At 41.5% G+C, this 24843-nt stretch overlaps 1 protein-coding gene across 6 annotated transcripts in view; it reads right to left on the bottom strand.

The window, feature by feature from the left end:
* The window catches only part of TADA2A (transcriptional adaptor 2A), a 48092-nt gene extending 25005 nt beyond the window's left edge, over positions 1-23087 (bottom strand). For 3 of the 6 annotated variants that reach the window (XM_029213141.1, XM_029213140.1, XM_029213139.1), the window contains exons 1-5: positions 23025-23087; positions 20723-20850; positions 12052-12158; positions 10603-10662; positions 1785-1876 (exon numbers count right to left, since the gene is read on the bottom strand). In XM_029213141.1, the coding sequence (XP_029068974.1) occupies positions 1785-1876; positions 10603-10662; positions 12052-12158; positions 20723-20747 (284 nt within the window). In that variant the 5' untranslated portion in view covers positions 20748-20850; positions 23025-23087. Of the gene's footprint in view, positions 1-1784; positions 1877-10492; positions 10663-12051; positions 12159-20722; positions 20851-23024 lie in introns of those variants that run through there. The other 3 variants (XM_029213142.1, XM_029213144.1, XM_029213143.1) reach the window with 3 other exon arrangements.
* Positions 23088-24843: the final 1756 nt, after the last annotated feature.

Below are 24843 nucleotides of genomic sequence, written 5' to 3'. Positions count from 1 at the left end.
GAAAGGTAGAGGTGAAACCTCTCCAAGTCTGCTCTCAACTTCTCTCTTCCACAGTACTTCACTTGTCCTTCTCCTAAGCCATTACTATGCTCTGCTTTGTGTACTTCAATCATCTGTACATATATTTTGATTCCCCTACTAGACTATAAGCTTCTTGAGGTCAGGATACATGTCATAATTCTTGGCTCTAGCATCCTCACCACTAAGCTTAGTGTCTTACCCACAGCGGATAGAGAAACAATGGTCTTTTTGTGGTCTTCGCTGAGAGGGAAGGGGGACAAAGAGGATTAGCCTATTTTACAGTTAGAATGGTAGGCAAAAAGGGAAAAACCAGGCCAAAGGTAACTAGCAAGCGAATGATCACTTTTCCTATCTACTTTGGTATTCCCATAGTAAACAGTATTTTATGATACTTAATAAATGTTGAATGAATGGATATGAGCAAAATGTGAACTGAACTCAACTCTCCTTCTTCAAGGCCCTGGACGGAAGGGAGGCAGCACAGTATATTCTATTAACATCAGGATAGATTATCTACACTAGGAAGTCAGGACAAGGAAGAGCTAGTTAAGGGCCCTTCACTAATAAACTATGTGGTCGTAAGAAGTCATTTTAACTCCCTAAGCTTCAGATTCTTCATGAACAAAATATATTTAAAAATGCCTCTGGGGCTTCCCTGGTGGCGCAGTGGTTGAGAGTCCGCCTGCCGATGCAGTGGACACGGGTTTGTGTCCCGGTCCAGGAAGGTCCCACATGACACGGAGCGGCTGGGCCCGTGAGCCATGGCCGCTGAGCCTGCGCATCCGGAGCCTGTGCTCCACAACAGGAGAGGCCACAGCAGTGAGAGGCCTGCGTACCGCAAAAAAAAAAAAAAAAAAAAAAAAGCCTCTGCTGGGACTTCCCTGGTGGTGCATTGGTTAAGAATCCACCTGCCAAGGCAGGTGACACATGTTCGATCCCTGGTCCGGGAAGATCCCACATGCTGTGGAACAACTAAGCCCATGAGCCACAACTACTGAGCCTGCGCTCTAGAGCCCATGACCCACAACTACTGAAGCCCGCGTGCCTAGAACCCGTGCTCCTCAACAAGAGAAGCCACTGCCATGGGAAGCCCGTGCAACACAAGAAATACCCAACTCAGCCAAAATAACTAACTAACTAAATAAATAAAATCATTAAAAAAAAAAAAAAGCCTCTGCGATCTAGTTCACAAAATGAAATCATCGGTGTGAAAGTACTCCCAAAAGGTAAAAATGAAAGTGGTGGTATTATTAGTAAGCAGTGTCACCTCACATGGCAACAGCCATGAGTGCTATTCAGTTCTTGCAGGTATCTACAAGCTAAAAACAGGGAATGAGGATAGGCAGTCTGTCAAACTTGAATCTCAGGTAAGCCATGGTTGTCTAAAGTCTGACCCACTTAAATGACAAGGGCATCTACAGCCAAGAAAAATTCAGAAATCAGAAAGGAGCAATAACTAATAAGTCTAAACTTCCCCACTATTCAGAAAGGAATAACCAACCTTCCGCGTGTGGATATGTCCAAAGCAGCCCTTTAGAGCTGTCAAGTCATGGACCACTAAACATCTCATAGCCCTGTGAGGCATTTAGACCTTGGAAAATAATGTGCAGAGGGGAAGAGGACTTGTCTCTAAGTCATGGGTCAATAGAAAAGCAACATATGGCCCCCAAACTCCTTTTCCTGAGGCTCCTCCTTTTACCCTCAACAGCACCTTCTTTTTGGAGCCCACTAGCGCAGGAGAACCCTTACTCCCAAGTTCTTACCAATTTCCAAAGCCACAGTCCATCACAGCTTCTAAAAGGGCCATTTCTTCTTGAGCAGTCCAGCTGGGGTCAAGAACAGGAAAATCTGAGGTCTAAGGAAGAAAAAGTTTGGCCTAAGAACAGACACAGAAATGGAACCCGGCAACCCCAAATGTAATCCTAATTATAGTCAAATGGCTGTCATTCTCATGGTATTGAGAGGTGCCTAAAGTACATTCTTATTAGCTGTCCACACCCCCCCACCTCTACTTCCACCATTAGCTACAAGAGTCTACAATAAATATTATCAACCATAAATGCCACTGTAACTCAGGCAGAAATATATGTTTTTTAAACGTAGCAAAAAGGTAAAGATAAGTATTATAGTATGTTCCCATTTAGCTAAGAAAGATAGGAATACAAATATGCATATATCTATCATTTAAAATGCAAGAATAAACCATATATTAAAACCAAGGTTACTTATGGGGGAGGGAGGGAGGAAATAGGGTGGAAAGGACAATGATAGAAGCTGGACCTCTCTGAATATTCCTTGTTTGTAGACTTGACTTTGAAAACATAAATACTGTACATTAACTATTAAATTTTAAAATCATAAGAATCAAAAGCAAAATAACATAAACCTGTGAATTAATTTTAAGGCATAATCACACAGGAAGAAACAATCCCAAGTGACTGTAAAACACAGAAAATTGACTATTTATTTCTAGTAGAATATACCTTAAAAGTAAAAGGAACTGCCAAAAAAATCTTAAACTGTTTTCAAGTAGTGTTGGTACAGTTGTTCTGAGATTATTACATGTTGATATGCTATGGGGTAAAGCAAATAAGTAACTGTATTGGTGTCACTGCGCAGTGGGACTTGGAGCTTGGGGAAAAAAAAGAGATGTAAGATCTATGAGGCTATGTAAAACCATGTAGTCTTGTTATTTGAATTGAAAGTTTTAGTATGGGGACTTCCCTGGTGGCACAGTGGTTAAGAATCCGCCTGCCAATGCAGGGGACACGGGTTCGAGCCCTGGTCCGGGAAGATCCCACATGCTGAGGAGCAAATAAGCCCGTGCGTCACGACTACTGAGCCTGTGCTCTAGAGCCCACAAGCCACAACTACTGAGCCCGTGTGCCACAACTGCTGAAGCCCGCGTGCCTAGAGCCCATGCTCCGCAACAAGAGAAGCCACCGCAATGAGAAGCCCAGGAACTGCAACAAAGAACAGCCCCCACTCACTGTAGCTAGAGAAAGCCCGCACGCAGCAATGAAGACCCAACGCAGCCAAAAAAATAAAATAAAATAAATTAATAAATAAGTTTTAAAAACAAGAAAGTTTTAGTATGAACTCATGATGTATTTGTCTTAAAACAATAATTTCCTATATAGAGAACTAGTGATTACCAGTGGGGGAGAGGGGGGCACAATACAAGGGTGGAGGAGTGGGAGGTACAAACTACTGGGTGTAAGAGAGGCTACAAGGATATATTGTACAACACAAGAAACACAGCCAATATTTTGTAATAACTGTAAATGACGTTGTCACCTTTAAAAATTGTATAAGAAATTAAAAAAAATTCCTATCACTGTTCAGTGAAAAGGTCTAGAAAAAATGACTAACCCAGTAGCAATGAACACTTCTAGTACCCAGTATGTGGTCTCTAAATACAATTTCCCACTAAAGGAACCAGGGCTCCTTGAAGAAAAAGGCAATTCCAGGTTTGGGTAGGAAATGTACAAGATGAGACTGGAACACTTCATTACACTAGAAATCAAAGAAACTCTCAAAGACGAAAAGAGTCCTGTCAAAAGGATTCAGAGGTCACCTCGTAGAGGCTCCCACTGACCAAAAATGGAACATTCTGAACATTAATAAGAACTGCAAAGGATTACAACACATTAAACATTCTAAATATCTAGAGGATGCCAGGGAACCAGCTCATACTTTGAAAACTAGTAAATAATGGAAATAATTTATCCTGCCCTTCTGTACAAACTTTACCTCAGGGTGACCACATAGATAATGAACTTTCTTTTTATAGAATTATTTAATCTCATAAATTAAAAGGAGGGATAGAATTGAAAGATAACTATGTATTTTGCAATCCCAGAAGAAAAGATCTAAACAATGATCATGAATGAGTCTGATATAGCCAGTATATATTAACTACTGATTTATAGGAAACACAGAAGTCAGAGGAACACGTTAATCAGCAAAATCTAGACTGCAGTAACATCCATAAGATAAACCCAGGTTTTTAAACAATCAAACTATATGAAACAAGAGAAAGAGTGAGAGAAGGAGGGGAAGGAGAGGGAGAACCCACAGGATAAATATATGAGGCAATCAATTGGAATGTATGGACCATATCTGAATTCCAAATAGCACTGTAAAAGGTAAAAGAAAAATGATGATACCACTACACATTCACCATACCCACTAGAATACTAGGATGAAGAAAATGACAATAACAAAACTTGGCAAGCATGTGGAGCAATCAGAACTCTCATACACTGCTAGCTGAGGTGTAAAGTGATACAACCATTTAAGGGAACTTTTTGACAGTTTCTTAAAAGTTAAATAATCATTTATTTTATGACCCAGCAATTCCACTCCTAAGTGTTTACCCAAGAAAAACGAAAATATACGTCCATAGAAAGCCTTATACAAAAATGTTCAAAGCAGCTTTATTCTTTTTTCCTTTCTTAAAGTATTTTTAAAAAATTAATTTATTTATGGGCTTCCCTGGTGGCGCAGTGGTTGAGAGTCCGCCCGCCAATGCAGGGGACACGGGTTCATGCCCCAGTCCGGGAAGATCCCACATGCCGTGGAGCGGCTAGGCCTGCTCCACAACGGGAGAGGCCACAACAGTGAGAGGCCCGCATACCGCCACAAAAAAAAATAATAATAATAATTTATTTATGTATTTATTTTTTGGCTGCATTGGATCTTCATTGCTGCGTGGGCTTTTCTAGTTGCGGCGAGCAGGGGCTACTCTTCGTTGCAGTACGTGGGCTTCTCATCACGGTGGCTTCTCTTGTTGCGGAGCACAGGCTCTAGACACACGGGCTTCAGTAGCTGTGGCATGTCGGCTTAGTAGTTGTGGCTCGCGGGCTCTAGAGCACGGGCTCAGCAGTTGCGGCGCACAGGCTTAGTTGCTCCGCGGCATGTGGGATCTTCCCGGACCAGGGCTCAAACCCGTGTCCCCTGCACTGGCAGGCGGATTCTTAACCACTGCGCCACCAGGGAAGCCCCTTTCTTTTTTCCTTTTTTTTTTGATGTGGGCCATTTTTAAAGTCTTTATTGAATTTGTTACAATATGGCTTCTGTTTTATGTTTTGGGTTTTTGGCCCTGACGCATGTTGGATCTTAGCTCTCCAACGAGACCCCCTGTATTGGAAGGCAAAATCCCAACCACTGGACCACCAGGGAAGTCCCTCACAGCAGCTCTATTCTTAATAGCCCCAAACTAGGCAAAGCCCAGTCTCTATCAACAGGAGAATGGATAAACAAACTGTGCTATACTCATACCATTAAATATTACTCAGTAACAGAAAAGAATGAACTATTATTATATACAACTTGAATAAATCTCAAAAACATGCTGAATGAAAGAAACCAGAAACAAGAGTACATACAGAATGAATCCATTTATATGCAGTTCTAGAATATGCAAAACTGATCTATGGTGATAAAAATCAGAATAGTGATTGTTTCAGGTGTGGAGAAGAGAGCAGAGTTTTTTTTTTTAAAGCTTTTTTGAGATGACTGGAGAAATGTGAACTGAGTTACTTTAAAATTTTAGAGTGACCTAATGAGACATTTACAGATGAAATGATACGATATCTAGGGGATTTGTTTCAAAATAAGCTGGAGGGGTACGGGTTTAGATGAAAAAAGATAGGGTATGAGTTGGTAATTTTAAGAACCAGTGACAGGTATATGGGAATTTATTACACTATATGTGGTAGTTGATTACTATGGTGGCCCCCAATGAACTTCTAGAATTCACATCTTCACGTGGTCCCTTCCCATTTAATATGGGTTGAACCTGTGACTTACTTAAGAAGGCCTGGCAGCTTCTACTTTTTCGCCTTTGGTAGCCCTGAACCACCACATAAGAATTCTAGCCTCCTTTCTGGAAAGACCACGTGCAGAGGCCACATGGAGAGGGAGAGGCCTTAAGTCTACCTGGAGAGGAACCAAAGGCCTCAGGCAGTTAAGATATTCCAGTTCAACCAACTCAAGCCATTCTGAGGTGCTAAAAGTGAAAAAACCCCCTTGGACTTCCATTCCCAGCACACCATGCGGAACCAATGAAAGCTACTCTCATGGTGCCAATCTGAATTCCTGACCACAAAACTGTGAGAGATAATAAAATGGCTATTTTAAACCATGAAGTTTTTCATTTGTTTGTTTGTTAATTAATTAATCTTTGGCTGTGTTGGGTCTTCGTTGCTGCGCGTGGGCTTTCTCTAGTTGGGGCAAGGGGGGGGCTACTCTTCCTTGCAGTGCACGGGCTTCTCATCACGGTGGCTTCTCTTTGTTGCAGAGCACGGGCTCTAGATACGCGGGCTTCAGTAGTTGCAGCACGTGGGCTCAGCAGTTGTGGCTCGTGGCCTCTAGAGCACGGGCTCGGTAGTTGTGGTGCATGGGCTTAGTTGCTCCACGGCATGTGGGATCTTCCTGGACCAGGGCTCGAACCAGTGTCCCCTGCATTGGCAGGCAGATTCTTAACCACTGCGCCACCAGGGAAGTCCCTAAACCATGAAGTTTTGAGGCAGCTATTAGGGGCAACAGATAACTGAAACACCATTTTCTGTATTTTAGTATATGCTTGAAATTTACTGTAAGTTAAAAAAAAAAAAAGTGACACAAGAAATCCTCAGATCACACTGGCGTTTATAAATTGTTCTATCTTTTGTTAATGGCAAAAAAAATCTGTGATCTGTGAAATTACATTACTAATAAGCAATACATTTTATCTGCGCACGTACTAGGAATATGCCTCACATGAGAAATTTCAGATACGAGATCCGAAAGAGAAATTTCAGAGTCTATGTCTGTATTAAATTCAAAATAATCACTCAATCTGGAAAGTACCATGAATACAGGTAAATATGACAACTCATAGTTGAAAAGCCTGTTATTTCTAAAAGAGTATTTTAGAATATTAATTAGTCCTCACCAACTTTACTGTGAGATAAACCAGAAAGACTTCCTACACCAAAAAATAAATGGGCATAAGTCAGTTTTTCTTACAGTTGAATCAATATTATTCAATTTCTGGACCCAATCTTGGCCCTACTGAATCAGAATTTCTAACAGTGAGGCCTAGGAATCTATAATTTTAAGAATCTCCCAGGTGATTCTTATGCACTAAAGTTTAAGAATCACTGGTATAAAGGGTGTGGCTGAAAGAGGTGCCTTGACTTGTTTAAGGTTCTAAGAATTATAAGACAAAAATAGGCAAAGAACTCAGAAATCTTGATTAATGCACCACCCACTACAGCATGAGCAACTTCCAAAAATACAGCGCTGTGAGATGGCAAAAGTACTGAAAACCATTTAAAGTTTTCTGAGGCTTCATATGCAAAAAGAAAAAAAGAGGAAAAAATCAAGTTTTTAGTGGCTTCGTGTGTAGAGAAGCAAAATTTGGTCATCATTCCTACGGAAGGAAAGATTCTTCTTTTCCTTATCTGGGAATAGATAAAGACTAGCAGAAAAAAGAGAGTATTAGTAACCTCCAAAAGCTCTACAAAATAAAGGACAGAATTCTGAAATGTGTTTGTATGGGTGAAGAATATGTGAGAAAAGGATGAAGTAATCTGAAGAGTTAGGTGGACTTGGAGTGAAAGTTCGTGCCGTCAGCATTATGCAGAAGGGATGGTGCCCAGAACAGCTGAAGAGAGCTCATGGTCAGCTTTCCGGCAGTGGATAACTTCAATCTACCCAAACTATACTGAATTATCCTTTAAGGAATTATTTTCACAATTCAAATGAATAAATTTGTATTCTAGGCATTCTTGTGTGAATTTAGGAAGAATAGGCCAACTTTCTGAAGATCTGATAACCCTGGTGAAATGAACTCAAAGCCACAGCTACTTTGACCATACTCTCCCCCAGCCCTTCATTCATTTTGCAATTAACAAAAGGGAAAAAAAATTCATATGAAAAGATGTTCCACATCATATGTTGTCAGAGAAATGCAAGTTAAAACAACAAGATAGCGCTATATACCTATCAGAATGGCCAAAATCCAGAACACTGACAACACCAAACGCTGACGAGGATGTGGAGCAACAGGAACTCTCTTTCACTGCTGGTGGGAATGCAAAATGGTACAGCCACTTTGGGCAGTTTGACAGTTTCTTACAAAACTAAACATACCCTTACCATGTGATCCAGCAGCCATGTTCCTTGGTATTTACCCAAAGGAGTTGAAAACTTATGTCCATAGAAAAACCTGCACATGGATATTTATAGCTGCTTTATTCTTAATTGTCAAAACTTGGAAGCAACCAAGATGTCCTTCAGTAGGTGGATGAATAAATAAACTGTGGTACATCCAGACAACAGAATATTATTCAGTGCTAAAAAAGAAATGACCTATTAAGCCATGAAAAGACATGGAGGAAACTTAAATACATATTACTTGGTGAAAGAAGCCAATCTGAAAAGGCTACACACTGTATGATTCCAACTATATGACATTTTGGACAAGGCAAAACCATGGAGATTGTAAAAAGATCAGTAGTTACCAGAGGCTGGGGGGAGGCACGGATGAACAGGCAGAACACAGAAGATTTTTAGGAACATGAAACTACTCTGTATGATACTATAATGGTGGGTACACGTCATTACATATTTCTACAAACCCACAGAATGTATATCACCAAGAGTGAACCCTAATGTAAACTATGGACTTTGGGTGATAATGAGGTGTCAATGTAGGTTGGTCAATGATAATGTATGTACAATTCTGGTGGGGGATGTTGATAACGGGGGAGGTTATGCATTTGCGGGGGCAGAGAAATTTCTGTACTTTCCACTCAATTTTGCTGTGAACCTGTAACTCTCTAAAAAACAGTCTAATATTAAAAAATGTATTCCAAATCTTATAATTAGTGAAGAAACTACTTAGAAGACTGACGGTGTTTAGAAAGAGGCAGGGGAAGGCTAGACAGCTGGCTGCCAAGAACTCTTACTAAGGAGCATTTCTTTGACTAATTCATTATGGACCAGGATCTGACTCTCAGCATTACAGGCCCAGAAACTCACTTAAATAAGACTTCATAAATAATCAGACTTGGAGATGCTGAGTTACCCTTTCTAAACTTTTAAGAGGCTGAAGTAGATATGCTACGGCGCTGCGGTATACAGAATTCTAAAGATGTCCCCCAGTGCCCCCAAGATTCCTGTCCCCCGATTATTCAATCAAACACTAACTAGATATTACTGTGAAGTGACTATGCTAATGGGATTAAGGTACTAATCAACTGACTGTAAAATAAGGAGATTATGCTGGTGGGCCCAATATAATCACACAGCCCTTAAAAGTAGAAGAGAGAGGCAGAAGAGTCAGAGAGATTCAGCACAGGAGAGATGAACCAGGAGAGGTCAGAGAGACGCCAAGCATTTCATCAGTAACCCTCAAGGACTCCCTGCCATTGTTGGCTTTGAATACTGAGAATGAGGGCCAGGAACCTCTAGAGACTAAGAGTAAGCCCTGGCCAACAACTAATAAGGAAACAGTAGCATCAGTCCTACAACCTCCCAGCAGTGAATTCTGTCAACAACTCGAATGAGAATGGAAGTAGACTGGAAGTGGATTCTCCCGCAGGGTCTCCAGATAAAAACCCAGACAGGTCAACACTTTCATTTCAGCCTTACAGAATCTGGAGCAAACCACTGAGTCTAATGGTCTTCTGACCAACAGAATTGTGAGATGATAAATTTGTGTTGTTGTTTAAGCTCCCTCACTTTTGGTTAAGTTGTTATTATGGCAGCAAGAGAAAACTAACACATGTATCAGTGGATTAACCCATGATGTGAAATTACTGTCAAGTAGATGCCCAACCAGCATTCCTTCCTGTAAGAAAAACAACATGGGAGGCCAAATGTAAGAAAACTACTTGGTGAACTAGGAGTTAGGCTCTGATAACTGACAAAGGTACTGTATATAAACCTGTCAAGCATACCACATATTCACTTTGGCTTATTAAAGTGCCCGTTCCTCTGGCTAGATATTGGAAGGACACTGCCAACATCTGCCTCTCATTCCTTCTTTAGAGGCGGCAAACAATCAAATTACAGCCAAGTCTTATTCTGGCCTATAAGTCAGTCTACCTCTCTTCAAGTGATTTTGTATATTACTATGTTATTCACCCTACATCCATTTTACAACTTAACTCTCCAAGGGTAACTAATTTTCCCAAGGCTGGGGAGGTTGAGTGCCAGATATAAATATCACCACTGCCCACACAAACCACATAAAAATACCATTAGCCAAACACAGCGACAACACATTTACTACATGTTTATCAATGAACTTAGAAAACCACAAACCTCTGATCCTTATATTAGTGAATCTCAAAAAGCACTTCCTTTAAATTCCTTCTAATTTAAACCAAAAATCTGAGTATATAAAATGATTTTTTGGACTTAAATGCCTTAGAAGATCCATAAAACCCTAAAAAGCTTATTGCGCAATGATTACCTAATCCAGAAGTGGGCGAAAGTGAGATACTTGCAGATGAAGAAATAAAAAGACTAATTCCCAGTATAATACTTGAAAATGAAGGGAAATTCCTACAACTTCATCATTACCATTATTTCGTAAGTATGATCACTTTGATGTTTCTTGTACTCAAATCCTCGAGTGAAACACTGCAAAAGAAAAGAAAATTAAGTTACCAAAAAGCTACGTTTTGAAATGCTTTCTTAAAGGATAGAAGATGGCTTGGGGGTATTTTACTCTTGTGATGAGTTTTTAAGAATTCATTTAGTCTTGTCTGCAGCCACAACAGGAAGGTTAAGTTCATGACCGCAGCCTTTCAATGGCCCACATAGAGAAAAACAATGATCTCAAAAAAAGTTTTTCCTAGGACAACTCCTCCTTTTATAAAAGCATAAGCCCTGGAAGCAGACTGCCTAAATTTGAATCCTGGCTCTTAGCTTATTTCAGCAATTCTAAGACATGTATTATTTCATATTTTAAAACTCTGAAATGTGGATTCATCTTATAATGAAAAGTATATTACAACTTCCATCAGCCATTTTTACACTTTAACATTTCTGAAATTGGGATGTTTCTTTTAATCAACAGCATCTTGGATCTGATAAAATATGGTATTTGCTGTGTGAACTTGAGCCAATTATTTAACCTCTCTTTGCCTGAGTTTCCTTTATAATATAGGGATACTAATCATAGTTACTTCCTAGGGTTGCAGTTATGATTTAAAGGTTAATTCATGCAAAGTACTCAAGATAGTGCCTGGCACAGAGTAAGCACTTATCATTAGTATTTTTTTTAAACAATTTTTAAAAATTTTATTTATTTTTGGCTGCCTTGGGTCTTCGTTGCTGCGCACAGGCTTTCTCTAGTTGCGGTGAGCGGGGGCTACTCTTCGTTGCAGTGTGCGGGCTTCTCATTGCAGTGGCTTCTCTTGTTGCGGAGCACGGGCTCTAGGTGCATGGGCTTCAGTAGTTGTGGCACGCGGGCTCAGTAGTTGTGGCTAGCGGGCTCTAGAGCGCAGGCCCAGTAGTTGTGGCGCATGGGCTTAGTTGCCCTGCAGCATGTAGGATCTTCCAGAACCAGGGCCCAAACCCATGTCCCCTGCATTGGCAGGTGGATTCTTAACCACTGCGCCACGAGGGAAGCCCAGCACTTATCATTAGTATTGCTATTACCACTATCATCAACGAAATAGTTTGTTTCCTGGTTTGTCACCTGCCCAAACATCACTCTTCAGTAAGACAAAAAACAGTGTCATAGGTGCTATCAAAAGGAATAATCCTCCAATTCTATTTCCTGTAGTCCCAATACTTGAAATTTACTGGTAAAAACAGCATTAGGTTGATACAGGGAAGTGGAATATTCAACAGTCTATCTCATCCATCCTGCTCTGTTCCCCAATTTTTCACTGGTAAAATGTGTAATTCAATATTGACTGGTAAAAATAGACTCAATAAGGTATGGTCCTTCTGAGCAATTGATGGTCATCTCTGAATTTACTATATCCATAAAACTAGGCAAGCCTCCCCTTAAAGAGTTACCTGTAAGCACAGGAAAAAAGGAGGTGGCCCACATTCAGCACACTTGATATAAGGCTCCATGAGGTAGGAGGAGCAGCCTCGGCAAGGTGGCTTATCAGAGGGATCATCTATAACAAAAAGAAAAATATACTAGCTTCAGAACACCTTATGATTATCTTAAACGCGAGAAGGTGAAAATCTGCAAATGGTTACACAAGGTAGTAAGCTGTGCTGAAAAGTTCATGGAGGCAAGATGAGCTCATTCCAAATAAGAAAAAACGAAAATTATGTTCCTTTTTATTTCAGGCCAGCTTTGTTCCTACCTACAGTATATCTACTATTTTAAATAGCATTCAAGTAGATATTGCCCCTGCAGAGAAATTTACAAACACAAGTTTTAACTGGAAGTTTCATAATGCCCACAATTTATTTTCCCAGGGGAAAATAATATCACATACCTACATAACACATATATAGTTATAGATAAAGCCAATCTGACAAAATGTTAATAACTGCTGGGTCTGGGTAATGGGCAATAATTGCTGTACTGTTCTTTCAACTTTCTATAAGTTTGAAATTTTTCATAATAAAAAGTTGGTAAAGAAAAACCCTTTAAACATGTCTTGGGATGTACTACTTTATATTTGATTTGGGAGTTAAACCCAGGACAGCTCCCTCCCTTTCTCCCACAGTAAGTAGAGAACAGAGCAGACCTTCCTCCAGTTCCAATGACAGTACTGTCTCTGCAATATTAAGGCAAGGAGTATAATCCAAACTCTCTAAAGTCATAAAAATGCAGATGTGTGTGTGTCCCTGGCTGTCCCAAACTCTGCCACTCTTGAGTCAGGGCAACCTAGCAGAGTTGTTCTCTGTGATCAACCGAAGTCTAAGAAAACAGGCTCTGAAGGCAGAGAAGGGATTTAATCTGTTTGGCCTGGGGCAGAATTTCTCACACTCTGCAATAGCATTTTCCTTCCTAAAGTCCAAGAAACACTCTTCAAGGCACCTTTCCCTCCTGTAAGTGGTGATTATTGTTCTTTTCTTTTGCTTCTAAATGAAGACCTGGAGAAAAAAATGACAGAGGAAAGAAAGGTAATCTTTCTGGCAGTAGCTTCAAAATAAACATGTGGAACAGCAACTACCCCACTTCTCCCATTTAAAATTTTGACATGGAAGAACAAAAATTATTTTATGTTAAATGTCCATTTTTACCAAATTACCTTCTTCCTCACATCCTTTTATTTCTTTTTTTTTTTGTGGTACGCGGGCCTCTCACTGTTGTGGCCTCTCCCGTTGCGGAGCACAGGGTCCGGACGCGCAGGCTCAGCGGCCATGGCTCACGGACCCAGCCGCTCCGTGGCACGTGGGATCCTCCCGGACCTGGGCACGAACCTGTGTCCCCCGCATCGGCAGGCGGACTCTCAACCACTGCGCCACCAGGGAAGCCCTCGCATCCTTTTCTTTTAATGGTATGAGCTTGCTTTTCTTTCCTCAAACTTTCTTCAACAACAAAAAATTGGCCAATGACTGACCTAAAGAGTTTTTAAACCCTCATGTCAAGAAGTAATTGTTTTTTAGAGAAATGCAAATCAAAACTACAATGAGGTATCATCTCACACCAGGCAGAATGGCCATCATCAAAAAATCTACAAACAGGGGCTTCCCTGGTGGCGCAGTGGTTGAGAGTCCGCCTGCCGATGCAGGGGGCGCGGGTTCGTGCCCCGGTCTGGGAGGATCCCACGTGCCACAGAGCGGCTGGGCCCGTGAGCCATCGCCGCTGGGCCTGCGCGTCCGGAGCCTGTGCTCCGCAACGGGAGAGGCCGCAGCGGTGAGAGGCCCGCGTACATCAAAAAAAAAAAAAAAAAAATCTACAAACAATAAATGCTGGATAGGGTGTGGAGAAAAGGGAACCCTCCTGCACTGTTGGTGGGAATGTAAATTGATACAGCCACTATGGGGAACACTATGGAGGTTCCTGAAAAAACTAAAAATATAACTACCATACGACCCAGCAATCCCGCTACTGGGCATATACCCTGAGAAAACCATAACTCAAGAAGAGTCATGTACCACAATGTTCACTGCAGCTCTCCTTACAATAGCCAGGGCATGGAAGCAACCTAAGTGTCCATCGACAGTTCAATGGATAAAGAAGATGTGGCACATATATACAATGGAATATTACTCAGCCATAAAAAGAAATGAAATTGAGTTATTTGTAGTGAGGTGGATGGACCTAGAGTCTGTCATACAGAGTGAACTAAGTCAGAAAGAGAAAAATACCGTATGCTAACACATATAGAATCTAAAAAAAAAAGGTTCTGAAGAACTAGGGGCAGGACAGGAATAAAGATGCAGATGTAGAGTATGGACTTGAGGACACAGGGAAGGGGAAGGGGAAGGTGGGACGAAGTGAGAGAGTAATATGTACATGTATACACTACCAAATGTAAAATAGCTAGCTAGTGGGAAGCAGCTGCATAGCACAGGGAGATCAGCTCAGTGCTTTGTGACCACCTAGAGGGGTGGGATAGGGAGGATGGGAGGGAGACACAAGAAGGAGGAGATATGGGGATATATGTGTATGTATAGCTGATTCACTTTGTTATAAAGCAGAAACTAACATACCACTGTAAAGCAATTATACTCCAATAAAGATGTTAAAAAAAAGATAATTATTTTGTAAAAGTCCAATTTATAGTTTCAAAAATTTTAGACAATAAAAAGTATAAAGTATGTCATCTCTATTAACATTCTGATTTCCAGCCCTTCTTCTATGTACATGTGTGTATATTTTAACAGAAGTGGGATACCACACATTTTATAGCCTGTTTTTTCACTTGATAATATATTGTCAACATCTTTCATGATGGTACACATAGATCTTCCTCACTCTTTTTAATGGATGAATAATAGTCCATTATATCTATTTAATCTAACCTAATGGTTTTCAACTGCCTCCTAGGAAGGCATTATGGAAATCTGAGGAGATGCTTTTTTGTTGCCACAATGACTAGGGAGCACTACTGGCACTTAGCAGGCTGGGATCAGGGATGCTAGATATCCTTCAACACTCAAGATATTCCTACACAACAAAGAATTGGCCAGTCTCCTGCACAACTTTCAAATGTCCCACCAGACGTTCAAGTAGGTGAAAACTTGCTCATAATGACATGACCTGGAACATAATTCCATACTAAATACAAGAAAATGGTTTTGACAGTTTTAATATGTATTGAATTTTCCAGGAAGGCAACTGCATTACGTCAAGAGGAGATTCTACCTTGTTTTGTTCAGAACTTTACTAAGAGTTATTCAAGCTTGTGGTATTTGAGTCACCAATACAAAACACGTGAATCACTGTGCATTTGTAGTTGTAATATGCACAGTGAATTGACTTATGGGTACAAGCATCTGACTAAAGGCATTATGTTTTCCACTGTAATGTCTAAACATATTGATACATATTATTATAAATTACATTATTTATTACAAATCACTTCTCTTTTATTTATCTTTTATAGTATAGTTAGGGCAATATTATTATTTTTTAATTAATTAATTTATTTTTGGCGTGCGCTGGGTCTTCATTGCTGCGCACAGGCTTTCTCTCCTTGCAGCGAGTGGGGAATACTCTTCGTTGTGGTGCGCGGGTTTCTCATTGAGATGGCTTCTCTTGTTGCGGAGCACAGGCTCTAGGCGCTTGGGCTTCAGTGGTTGTGGCTCGCGGGCTTACAGCACAGGCTCAGTAGTTGTGGTGCACGGGCTTAGTTGCTCCATGGCATGTGAGATCTTCCCGGACCAGGAATTGAACCTGTGTCTCCTGCATTCGCAGGCAGATTTCTTAACCACTGTGCCACCAGGGAAGTCCTAGGGCATTATTTTTATTTCTTTGAAATCACAGGCATAGTTATGTTATATTATCTATGTATTTCATTTCCAAATAGTAAAAGGGGCTTTAAAAACATTATAAAAAGAAATCACTGGGTCTCATAAGACTGAGAACCACTAATCTAACCAGTTTCCTATTGGTGGATATTTAAGTTGTTTCCAATTTTTCACTATTATAAAAAATGCTGAGATCAACCTTCCTGTACACGTAACAGCTCACATTTTGTTCCTCAGGATTTCTATTTTCCTAGAACTAGAACTGTTGAGTGTACAGAGGGTTTCTGATACACATAGCCAAAGTGTCCTTCACAAAGGATTCCAGAACTTTTCTGTAACCTAAGAGTAGGGAAAGACTTTTTACCATCATTCAAACTTCAGAGGCAATAAAAGAGTAATAAATTTGACTAAACAAAAAGCTCTTTTTTGGCAAAGAACACCATAAGCAAAGTTAAAAAAGCAAATAAACTAGAGGAAAATACTCGTAAACATATCATAAAGGGCTAACATCTTTAATATAGAAAGAACTTTTAAAAATTGAGAGGAAAATAAAAGACCAAAAATCCTACTGTGAAAGTCACAAAGAGATAATTAGGAAAAAAAGAGAGATAAAATGGACCTTAAACATGAAAAGACATTCAAATTCACTCATAATAAGAGAAATCTACACTGAGATATAACTTCTTACCCATCAGATTGGCAAAAATTCAAAAGCTTCATAATATACTTTCTTAAGAAGACTGTGGGGAAATAGGCAACCTCATATATTGCTGACAGGAATGCAAAATGGCACAACTTCTATAGAAGGGAATTTAGCACTATCTAAATAAATGCATCCATTTATCTTTGGACCTAGAAATCCCACTTCTAGGAATTTACCCTGAATATACACCTCCAACAGTATAAGGTTATGCATTAGAACATTATTTATAACTGCAAAATACTACTTTGATGTCCAAGCACTGGACAGTAGTTGAACAAACTATGGTACGTTCACATAATCGAGTACTATGCAACTATAAAAAAATAACAATCTCGGAGGCTTCCCTGGTGGCGCAGTGGTTGAGAGTCCGCCTGCTGATGCAGGGGACACGAGTTCGTGCCCCAGTCCGGGAAGATCCCACATGCCGCAGAGCGGCTGGGCCCGTGAGCCATGGCTGCTGAGCCTGCGCGTCCGGAGCCTATGCTCCGCAACGGGAGAGGCCACAACAGTGAGAGGCACGTGTACCGCAAAAAATATATATAAATAAATAAAAATAACAATCTCTATAAAGCAGTATCGTATTTCCAGGAGATACTATTAAGTGAAAAAAACAAGGTGCAAAAGAGCATACATAGTATGCTACCTTTTCAGGAAAAAATTAGGGAAAACAAAAGCAAAAACATATACACGTCTGTCTTTGCAAAAAGAAATAAAGGACAGATAAATTAGAAAACAATACCTACAAAGGGTTGGAGGAGGGGGAATGGAAAGGAGTGGAAGAGACCTAGGAAGGAGCAACAATTCTCCAAATATACCTTTTTGCATAGCTTTGACTTTTGGAAGCATACTTATGTTCTACAAATTAGAAAATTAAACCACTAAATATGGGAAGGGAAAACTGAAAGTAGAACGAACAGATGAACCAAAAAGTATTTCAAAGGAATATCACAACCACAATGAGGAGGGGAAAAAAAAGAACCAATCCAAGTAACTTATGAACATTTAACAACAGACCTTCAGTCTTGGGTGATGCAGAGAATTGCAAACAAATCCTGACCTTGTTGAAGTGGGTCTGTGTTATGTAGTGGTATGCACAGAGCAATTCTGAAATAATTCTGGATGTATTAAAAGACTGAGCAAATGAATAATCGTGCTAATGCTGGGAGCCAGGGTTTTCACTGAGGAAAGGACACACAAACAAGGAACGTGGTGGGGGTGGGGGGACAAAAAAAGAGCCTAGGAAGGTGAACTGGAGGTTATCAGTGTGAACTCATGATTTCTAAGAAAGTGCATCTATGGATATATGCATGTATATGCAACTATGTACATATACTGGTATATCTGTACGTAGTGTATACCTACCATGTATTTCCCAGCGCTGTGGGCCAAAAAGGCCCAGACGCCAAGATACTCTAGTAGAAATAAGCAATGGCCATATCTTGGTCTCTAACGTCACTCCTTTCTAAAAGGACCAAGGGCTCCTCAGAGAAGTGGCTGATTCTAGGGCTGGGGCATGGGAGGTAGAAGATGCACCTCGAACATGTAGCCATGCCAAAAAGTAAGGAGATGCTCAAAAAAACGATGGGGCACGTCACAAGGTTGCAAGAGCCGGCTTGAAGGGGCTCACAGTGTTCAAATTAGGACAATCTGAGAACCAAAGTAAGTATGATAATGAATTATAAACCACTGAAAATAAAGGAATTCATGCGTGCATACTTATAATAAATAAGTGAAACAGGAGGTCTCTTGATTATAGTAGAATGCTAAGTGCTAACTAGTAAATATGGAGAGAGTGCTGGATGCAGGGGGAAAAATCATTTTGCGACCATCGTAGTAAAGACTGGATCAGGCAAAAATCATCAATGGATGCTAACTAGGGAGAAATTCTGATGAGGAACAGGATATCTTATGGCCTGAAAGTGTCTCCTTATGGGTTGCTTATTAGACGCAAGAGAAAAAATAGACATTAAACAGTGAAGAACTCAAATGCACACCTTGACTGGGTTTTCTTTTTTTTTTTTTTTGCGGTACGCGGGCCTCTCACTGTTCTGGCCTCTCCTGTTGCAGAGCATAGGCTCCGGATGCACAGGCTCAGCGGCCATGACTCACAGGCCCAGCCGCTCCGCGGCATGTGGGATCTTCCCGGACCGGGGCATGAACCCGTGTCCCCTGCACCAGGGAAGCCCCCGTTGACTGGGTTTTCAAAATTAACATCGCTGGGCTTCCCTGGTGGCGCAGTGGTTGAGAGTCCGCCTGCCGATGCGGGGGACACAGGTTCGTGCCCCGGTCCGGGAAGATCCCACATGCCGCGGAGCGGCTGGGCCCGTAAGCCATGGCTGCTGAGCCTGCGCGTCCGGAGCCTGTGCTCCGCAACAGGAGAGGACACAGCAGTGAGAGGCCCGCGTACCGCAAAAAAAAAAAAAAAAAAAAAAAAAATTAACATCACTAATGAGGAACAGAGCAAGACCAGACAAACCCAAAATGAGACACCTCTAGTTTTAAAAAGGGGAGAAAGGGGCTGTATTCTTCAAAAGTGTCAATCACTAAAGACAAAGGCTGTGGACATGTTTCAGTTTAAAGGAGGCTAAAGAGACACAGCAACTTAATGCAAGACCTGAACCCTGACTGTATCCTGTACGGGAAGGAAAAAAAACATCGTCAAGGACATTATTGAGTCAGCTGACAAAACTGGAATACAGACGGCAGGTTAGATAAAAGTATTTTATCAGTGTTATACTTACTAAAGTTGGCAACTCTACTGAGGCTAGAATGTACTGAAGTTAGAAGAGAACATCCCTAGTCTCAGGAAATAAACACTAAAGTACTTAGGGGCCATGATGTATGTCCCTAAGTCCTCAAATGATTCTGAAAAAAAAATATGGGGTATGTATATCTACTTATATATACATATATATGTAAATAAATATGTATACTTATAGATAGAGAACTATGAAAATAGAGTAAAAGGTTTACAAAAGGTGTATGGATATTCTTTGTACTATTCTTATTCTTCCAACTTTCCTGTTTGAAATTGTTTCCCAATAAAAATTTTAAAGTTTAGCTTAAAAATATTAAAAAAAACACTTTTTAAAAAATTTTTAATTATTTTGAAAAGAGGGAGAGAGTGGTTTCAGTTTACACTCCCAGCATGGGGATAATTCATTTAGACTCTTTCTCTGTGTGAAAAATGAAAGATCTGAACTACATGTATTGGAAGACTTCATTCTGTCCTAAATATATATAGGGAGTCTGATGAGAGAGTATATTAGAGCCCCTTTAAGAAACTGCTGAGGGACTTCCCTGGTGGTCCAGTGGGTAAGACTCGGTGCTCCCAATGCAGGGGGCCCGGGTTCAATCCCTGGTCAGGGAACTAGATCCCGCATGCATGCCACAACAAAGAGTCCGCGTCCCACAACTAAAAGGTCCCACGTGCTGCAACTAAGACCTGGCGTAGCCAAAAGCAAAATAAGTAAATGGAAGGAAGGAAGGGAGGGAGGAAGGAAGAAAGAAACTGCTGAGGAGGATACACCCCAAAAGTGACTTTCTGATTCTTCTCATTGGGACACTACTAACATCTAACAATGGATTTCTATTTCTGCCAAATCTCTTATCTTCAGAAGAAAAGAAAAAGTGTATTTTTTCCTCCATAGCTGTGGCTGCCTGGATTTACTTCACATGTACGCCATAAATCTCTGCACTATTACTGTACTATAGTTTACTCTTAGAATACAAGTGCCAAAAAAGCAGGGGCAGGAGCATTTCCTTTATTCTACCACTGACATTATTTCTTACCAAGGCGCCTGAAATATGTTATTGATTCTAAAGAGAAATTCAACTGCTTTTTTAAGTCGAACTACGGGTTAATCGTATTATGAATGGTCCACCTGAGCTTAATTTTCTTATAAGACCTTGAGTGTCATGTGCTCAGTTTTGTATCATGTGTTCAGTAGTAGTGGTTGATTTTATTCTGATTTGATACTCATTCCTTTAGGGTCAGATTCACATGGCTTCATCTTCAAAGTGCTTATTTTTCTTCTTTGATCAACTTCCACTTCAGTTTGCTATTAATATTCACCTGGGACTTGTTCCCATGGTACTTACTGCTAAAGGAACTCAAACGGTCCATTCCCCAGTTGGCAAAGACTGCTGCTTTGATCTTCCTCAATGTAGGGCTCCTTCAAGGAGATTTCTGAACTGGTCAACACAGACACCAAAGCTGACGACCCCCCCTATAAACAAACAAAAGTGGCACATGGATGAGGAAATACTTTAAAGGGACAAGATAAAGAGAACATAATGCAACTTACTCAACTGTACCACATCCTAGCTTTGTAAGGCTAAGCAAATTAGTTTATCTCTACAAGCTTGTTCCCTCCTCTGTAAAATGGATGATACAATCATATCTACCTTCTAGAGTTGCTGAAGATTAAATATCAAAATCCACATAGATAATGTACCATAGTGCCAGGCCCATAGTAAGCCCTCTACAAAGGCTACACATCTCTAATAAACAACAACTGATTTTCTCTGCCAGGCCTCACTTTTCTCCTTAGCCCTCCTTCCTTTGGGAAACGGACTCTCCCACATTTCATATGGCTTTCGTGGGGTTACGAATCCCAATACTCCACCCCCCCGCCCCACAGCAGCTAAAGCAACCAGATCTGTTCTTACTGAAAGCTGAATCTTGAGTAAGGTATCCAAGGACAGAGGGCAGGTTAGAGCTCATTCACTAGCCAAAGAATCTGGTCCAAGAGATCTGGCTCTTGAGATCCCCATCCCCAAGGGTAGCCCAATGGTGTAGGTTTGTTTGCTTTTTCTCATTTCTCTATCGTTCCAGTAATACTTTAATCTGAATGAACGTCTATTACTAGAAAACTAAGGAATCCTATCTATTACAACGTACATTTTGTTCACTAATTTATTCTTGGAACAGCTATTTAATAGGTATGTACTATATACAAAGTTATCTTTTTGAAGACATAAATGAACTCATATTTCACACGAAGTCATGAAAACATCCCCCCTCCCTCTATACTCCCATATCTTTTTATCTATCTCTTTTTTTGGCATTTTTCACATTCCACTTTGTGAGAATCACTTCTGAATGCATATTTTCCCCATTTCTAGACTAAATGAAAGCAGGGACTACATCAAATACAAATTTTATGTCTTAAAGCACCAAGCACAGTGCCAAGAGGAAAGAACTCAATAAACACAAATGTAATGGACATATAAATGTTAATTCTTCAAAAAGGTTAGTTCATCATTAGTTCTCCTGCAGTGACTTCTTTCACCTGATAGTTTTAGCTTGGGGAATAATTCATCGTTAACTGTATGGGACACTCACATAAAACTGTCAATGAACTTGTCTTTTCCAGGATGAACTGGAGTGGTTACCCCTCTGCTCTGGTCCCAGGAAAATGAGTTTGAAGAAAAGTGCGCTTAGTAAGGGGTATTATGCACTCAATAATGAAATAATGGCCAACATTTACTGAATATTTTTCATATGCCAGGTACTGTAGTATCACTGTATGTGGATTGTCTCTGAATCCTTACAAACTTCTGAGGCATGCTGCTTTTTTAAGAAGGGAAAGGAACCTCTGAAAGACTGTCACTTGCACAATGTCTTACAGTTAGTGAACAGCAGCGTCACTTCAACAGAGGTTTGTAGAGATGGTCAAGTAAAGAATGTATACAGTCTCAAACACTCCACGTTGTAAGCGCAATATTGCAGTAAGCGGAATCTTCTTTTTTCCTCTTTCTTCACACAAGAGACATTTCTGACGCCAACATCCATGAAAGGATGGATGCTAGTTCCATATTAACATCTGCCAAATTCCAAGAAGTTACTGGGAGGAGGAGGGAAGGAAAGTGAAGAGCATTCGATGTGGTGCGGAGGACAGGCGCAGGCTTGGGAGTTTTGCGGACAAGATTCGAAGCCTCACTTCGTTCCTTATTAACCGTGTGATCTCGGGCAAGTCATTCTACTGGAGCCTCAGACCACCTCACCTCTAAAACTGACCCGAAATATCTACTTGGAAGACCTACTTGAAAACAAGGGGTAACGTCAACCAGGGTCTGCTAAGAACGGGATTTCGTGTTCCCTTGCAGCAGAGACAGGAAGAGCCAGGCTGGGACCCAGCGGGGCCGCCCAGGGGGCGGGGCGCGTCAGGCCGCGGCGGGGCGGGGCCCCAGGGCTCAGGCCCGCCCCACGCCGCCCTCCCCCACGGCGCGGCGTGGCCCGCCCCCTTCGGCCCCCTCGCCCTCCTCGCCTTCCTCGCCCTCCTCGCCGCCGACGCTGCCGGGGCCCGCAGTCCGCCCCCAACCCAGCCGCACCTCACGATCCCTGCCTCCCCCTTGTCCCGAGACTGGGGGTCGCGCCCCGCAGCGCCTCGTGCCTCACCTCACTTCGTTCCCCTCCTCCGCGCCGAGGAAACGCCAGCAGCACGCGCGCCCTGGGCTTGCGTGCTCGCTCCCGCGCGGCGCAGGCGCGAGCGGGCCGCGCGCTCGCCGCCTCCGCCCAGTCCCCGCCCCGGCCGTCGCGGCCTCGTCGCGTGCGGCTCATCAACGGCTGCCCCTCCCTCCGTCCCCGACCCTTCACTACCCGTGCGCTAGCGTCTGGCCTCTGGCAGAGGCCTTGGAGGGTGGGCCTTTGAGCAGCTTGTCTGAGTTTTGAGTCGGACCAGTAATCATTTTCCCTGGGGGCGCGTTGCTGGTTGCAGCAGGCTTGCCGGTGCGTGGTGCCGTTTGAGCCGCTCTAGAGTGCGGTGAGCTGGAGCGGGCCGGTACTGCCCCGCTTTTGTGTTTTCTAACATTCCCACCCCTCACCTCTGTTGCAGCCTCGAACAAAATCAAGGCTAAGGGACTGGGCCCAAGGACGGCGAGCGGTGGTCGCCTTTCAAAGCCGTGGCTTGCAGTGCTGCTCATGGATTAACCAGACTGCCTGAATGGTTTAAGGGTTCACAGGGTACGTTTGATTCAGATGCTTCTGGAACGTCGAAATTATCTTCTTTGGAAAGAGCCATCCCCTCTTTGGGCTTCAGGGGCCCAGACTGAGGCGCAATGATGAGAGGATGTGGTGGTCCACTCTGATGTCAATCTTGAGGGCTAGGTATGTCCCAACATCTCTTGTTACTACTATTATAATAGCTGCCATTTGTCGAGTATTTTCTGCATGCCAGGCATTGTACAAAGGGGGTTACATACATGGTCCCGTTTCATCTTCAAAAACAACCTTATGGGGTAGACATTAATTATTATCGTCCCCATTTTCCAGGTGAAAACCTTTAGACTCTGCCTTGTGAACAACTTGGGATCACACTGCTAGACCGTGTTGGGGAAGGGGATTCAAACAGTAGTTTAGCTTAACCATCATGCTAATACATCTATTTAGAAGTCTTTCATAAATTTGCCCAACCTCTTATAGAATTCATTTACACTTTATGCCTGTGTGGCCTCTTTACTCATTTTTTAGTATCTGAGTCATACAAGTTCATACTAAAAAAAAAAAAAAGTTAGAATATTTGCATGAGCAAAAATAACGTGAAAACCAGCTCCCACCATGATAGTTAACATTTTGCTATACATTCTTCTAGATATTTTTCTATGCTTCATGTCAATAAATTTAGAATAGTTTTACATTTGATGTATTCTGAAAATCTATTCATTTATCAAATATTTGATGAGAAGAATGTTCTAGGTGCTGGGAATTCAGCTGTGAACAAAACAAAGTCTCTGTCTCATAATAAGGGGGGAGATTGACATTAAGCAATACACATAATATATTACTAAATAATAGCTAATGCCCAGTAATGTGGCAAGTTTTTAAAAAAATTAGGAGAAAGGGGATGCTTTATTAGATGGGGTAGACAAGGAAGTCCTCTTAATTGTAAGCAGAAATCTAATCATTAAATGAGGGAGGCAGCTGTGTGGATTTCTAGAGAGAAATTGTTACAGGAGAAAAGAAATGGCAATTAAAATAGCCCTGACTGCTTGGCATGTTGGAGAAGAAGCAAGGAGAGCAGTGAGGCTGGAGCACAGCAAATTAAAGCAATAAGTTGGATAACAGGCAGAAGCCAGATTGTATATCTGGTAAGCCATGTGGGACTTTAGATTTTATTAGAATGTGATAGAATACCATGGAAGGGTTGAGAACAAAGGAATAATCAGGTTTGTTTTAAAAGGATCACTGGCAGTTGTGTGGAGAATAGATTGTAGAAACA

Source organism: Monodon monoceros, unplaced genomic scaffold (genome assembly GCF_005190385.1).
Source record: "Monodon monoceros isolate NGI ecotype Baffin Bay Population unplaced genomic scaffold, NGI_Narwhal_1 Super_Scaffold_9, whole genome shotgun sequence".
Taxonomy (NCBI): Eukaryota; Metazoa; Chordata; class Mammalia; order Artiodactyla; family Monodontidae; genus Monodon; species Monodon monoceros.
The sequence above is the reverse complement of the archived record's forward strand: the minus strand, read 5'-3'. Positions and strand labels throughout refer to the sequence as shown.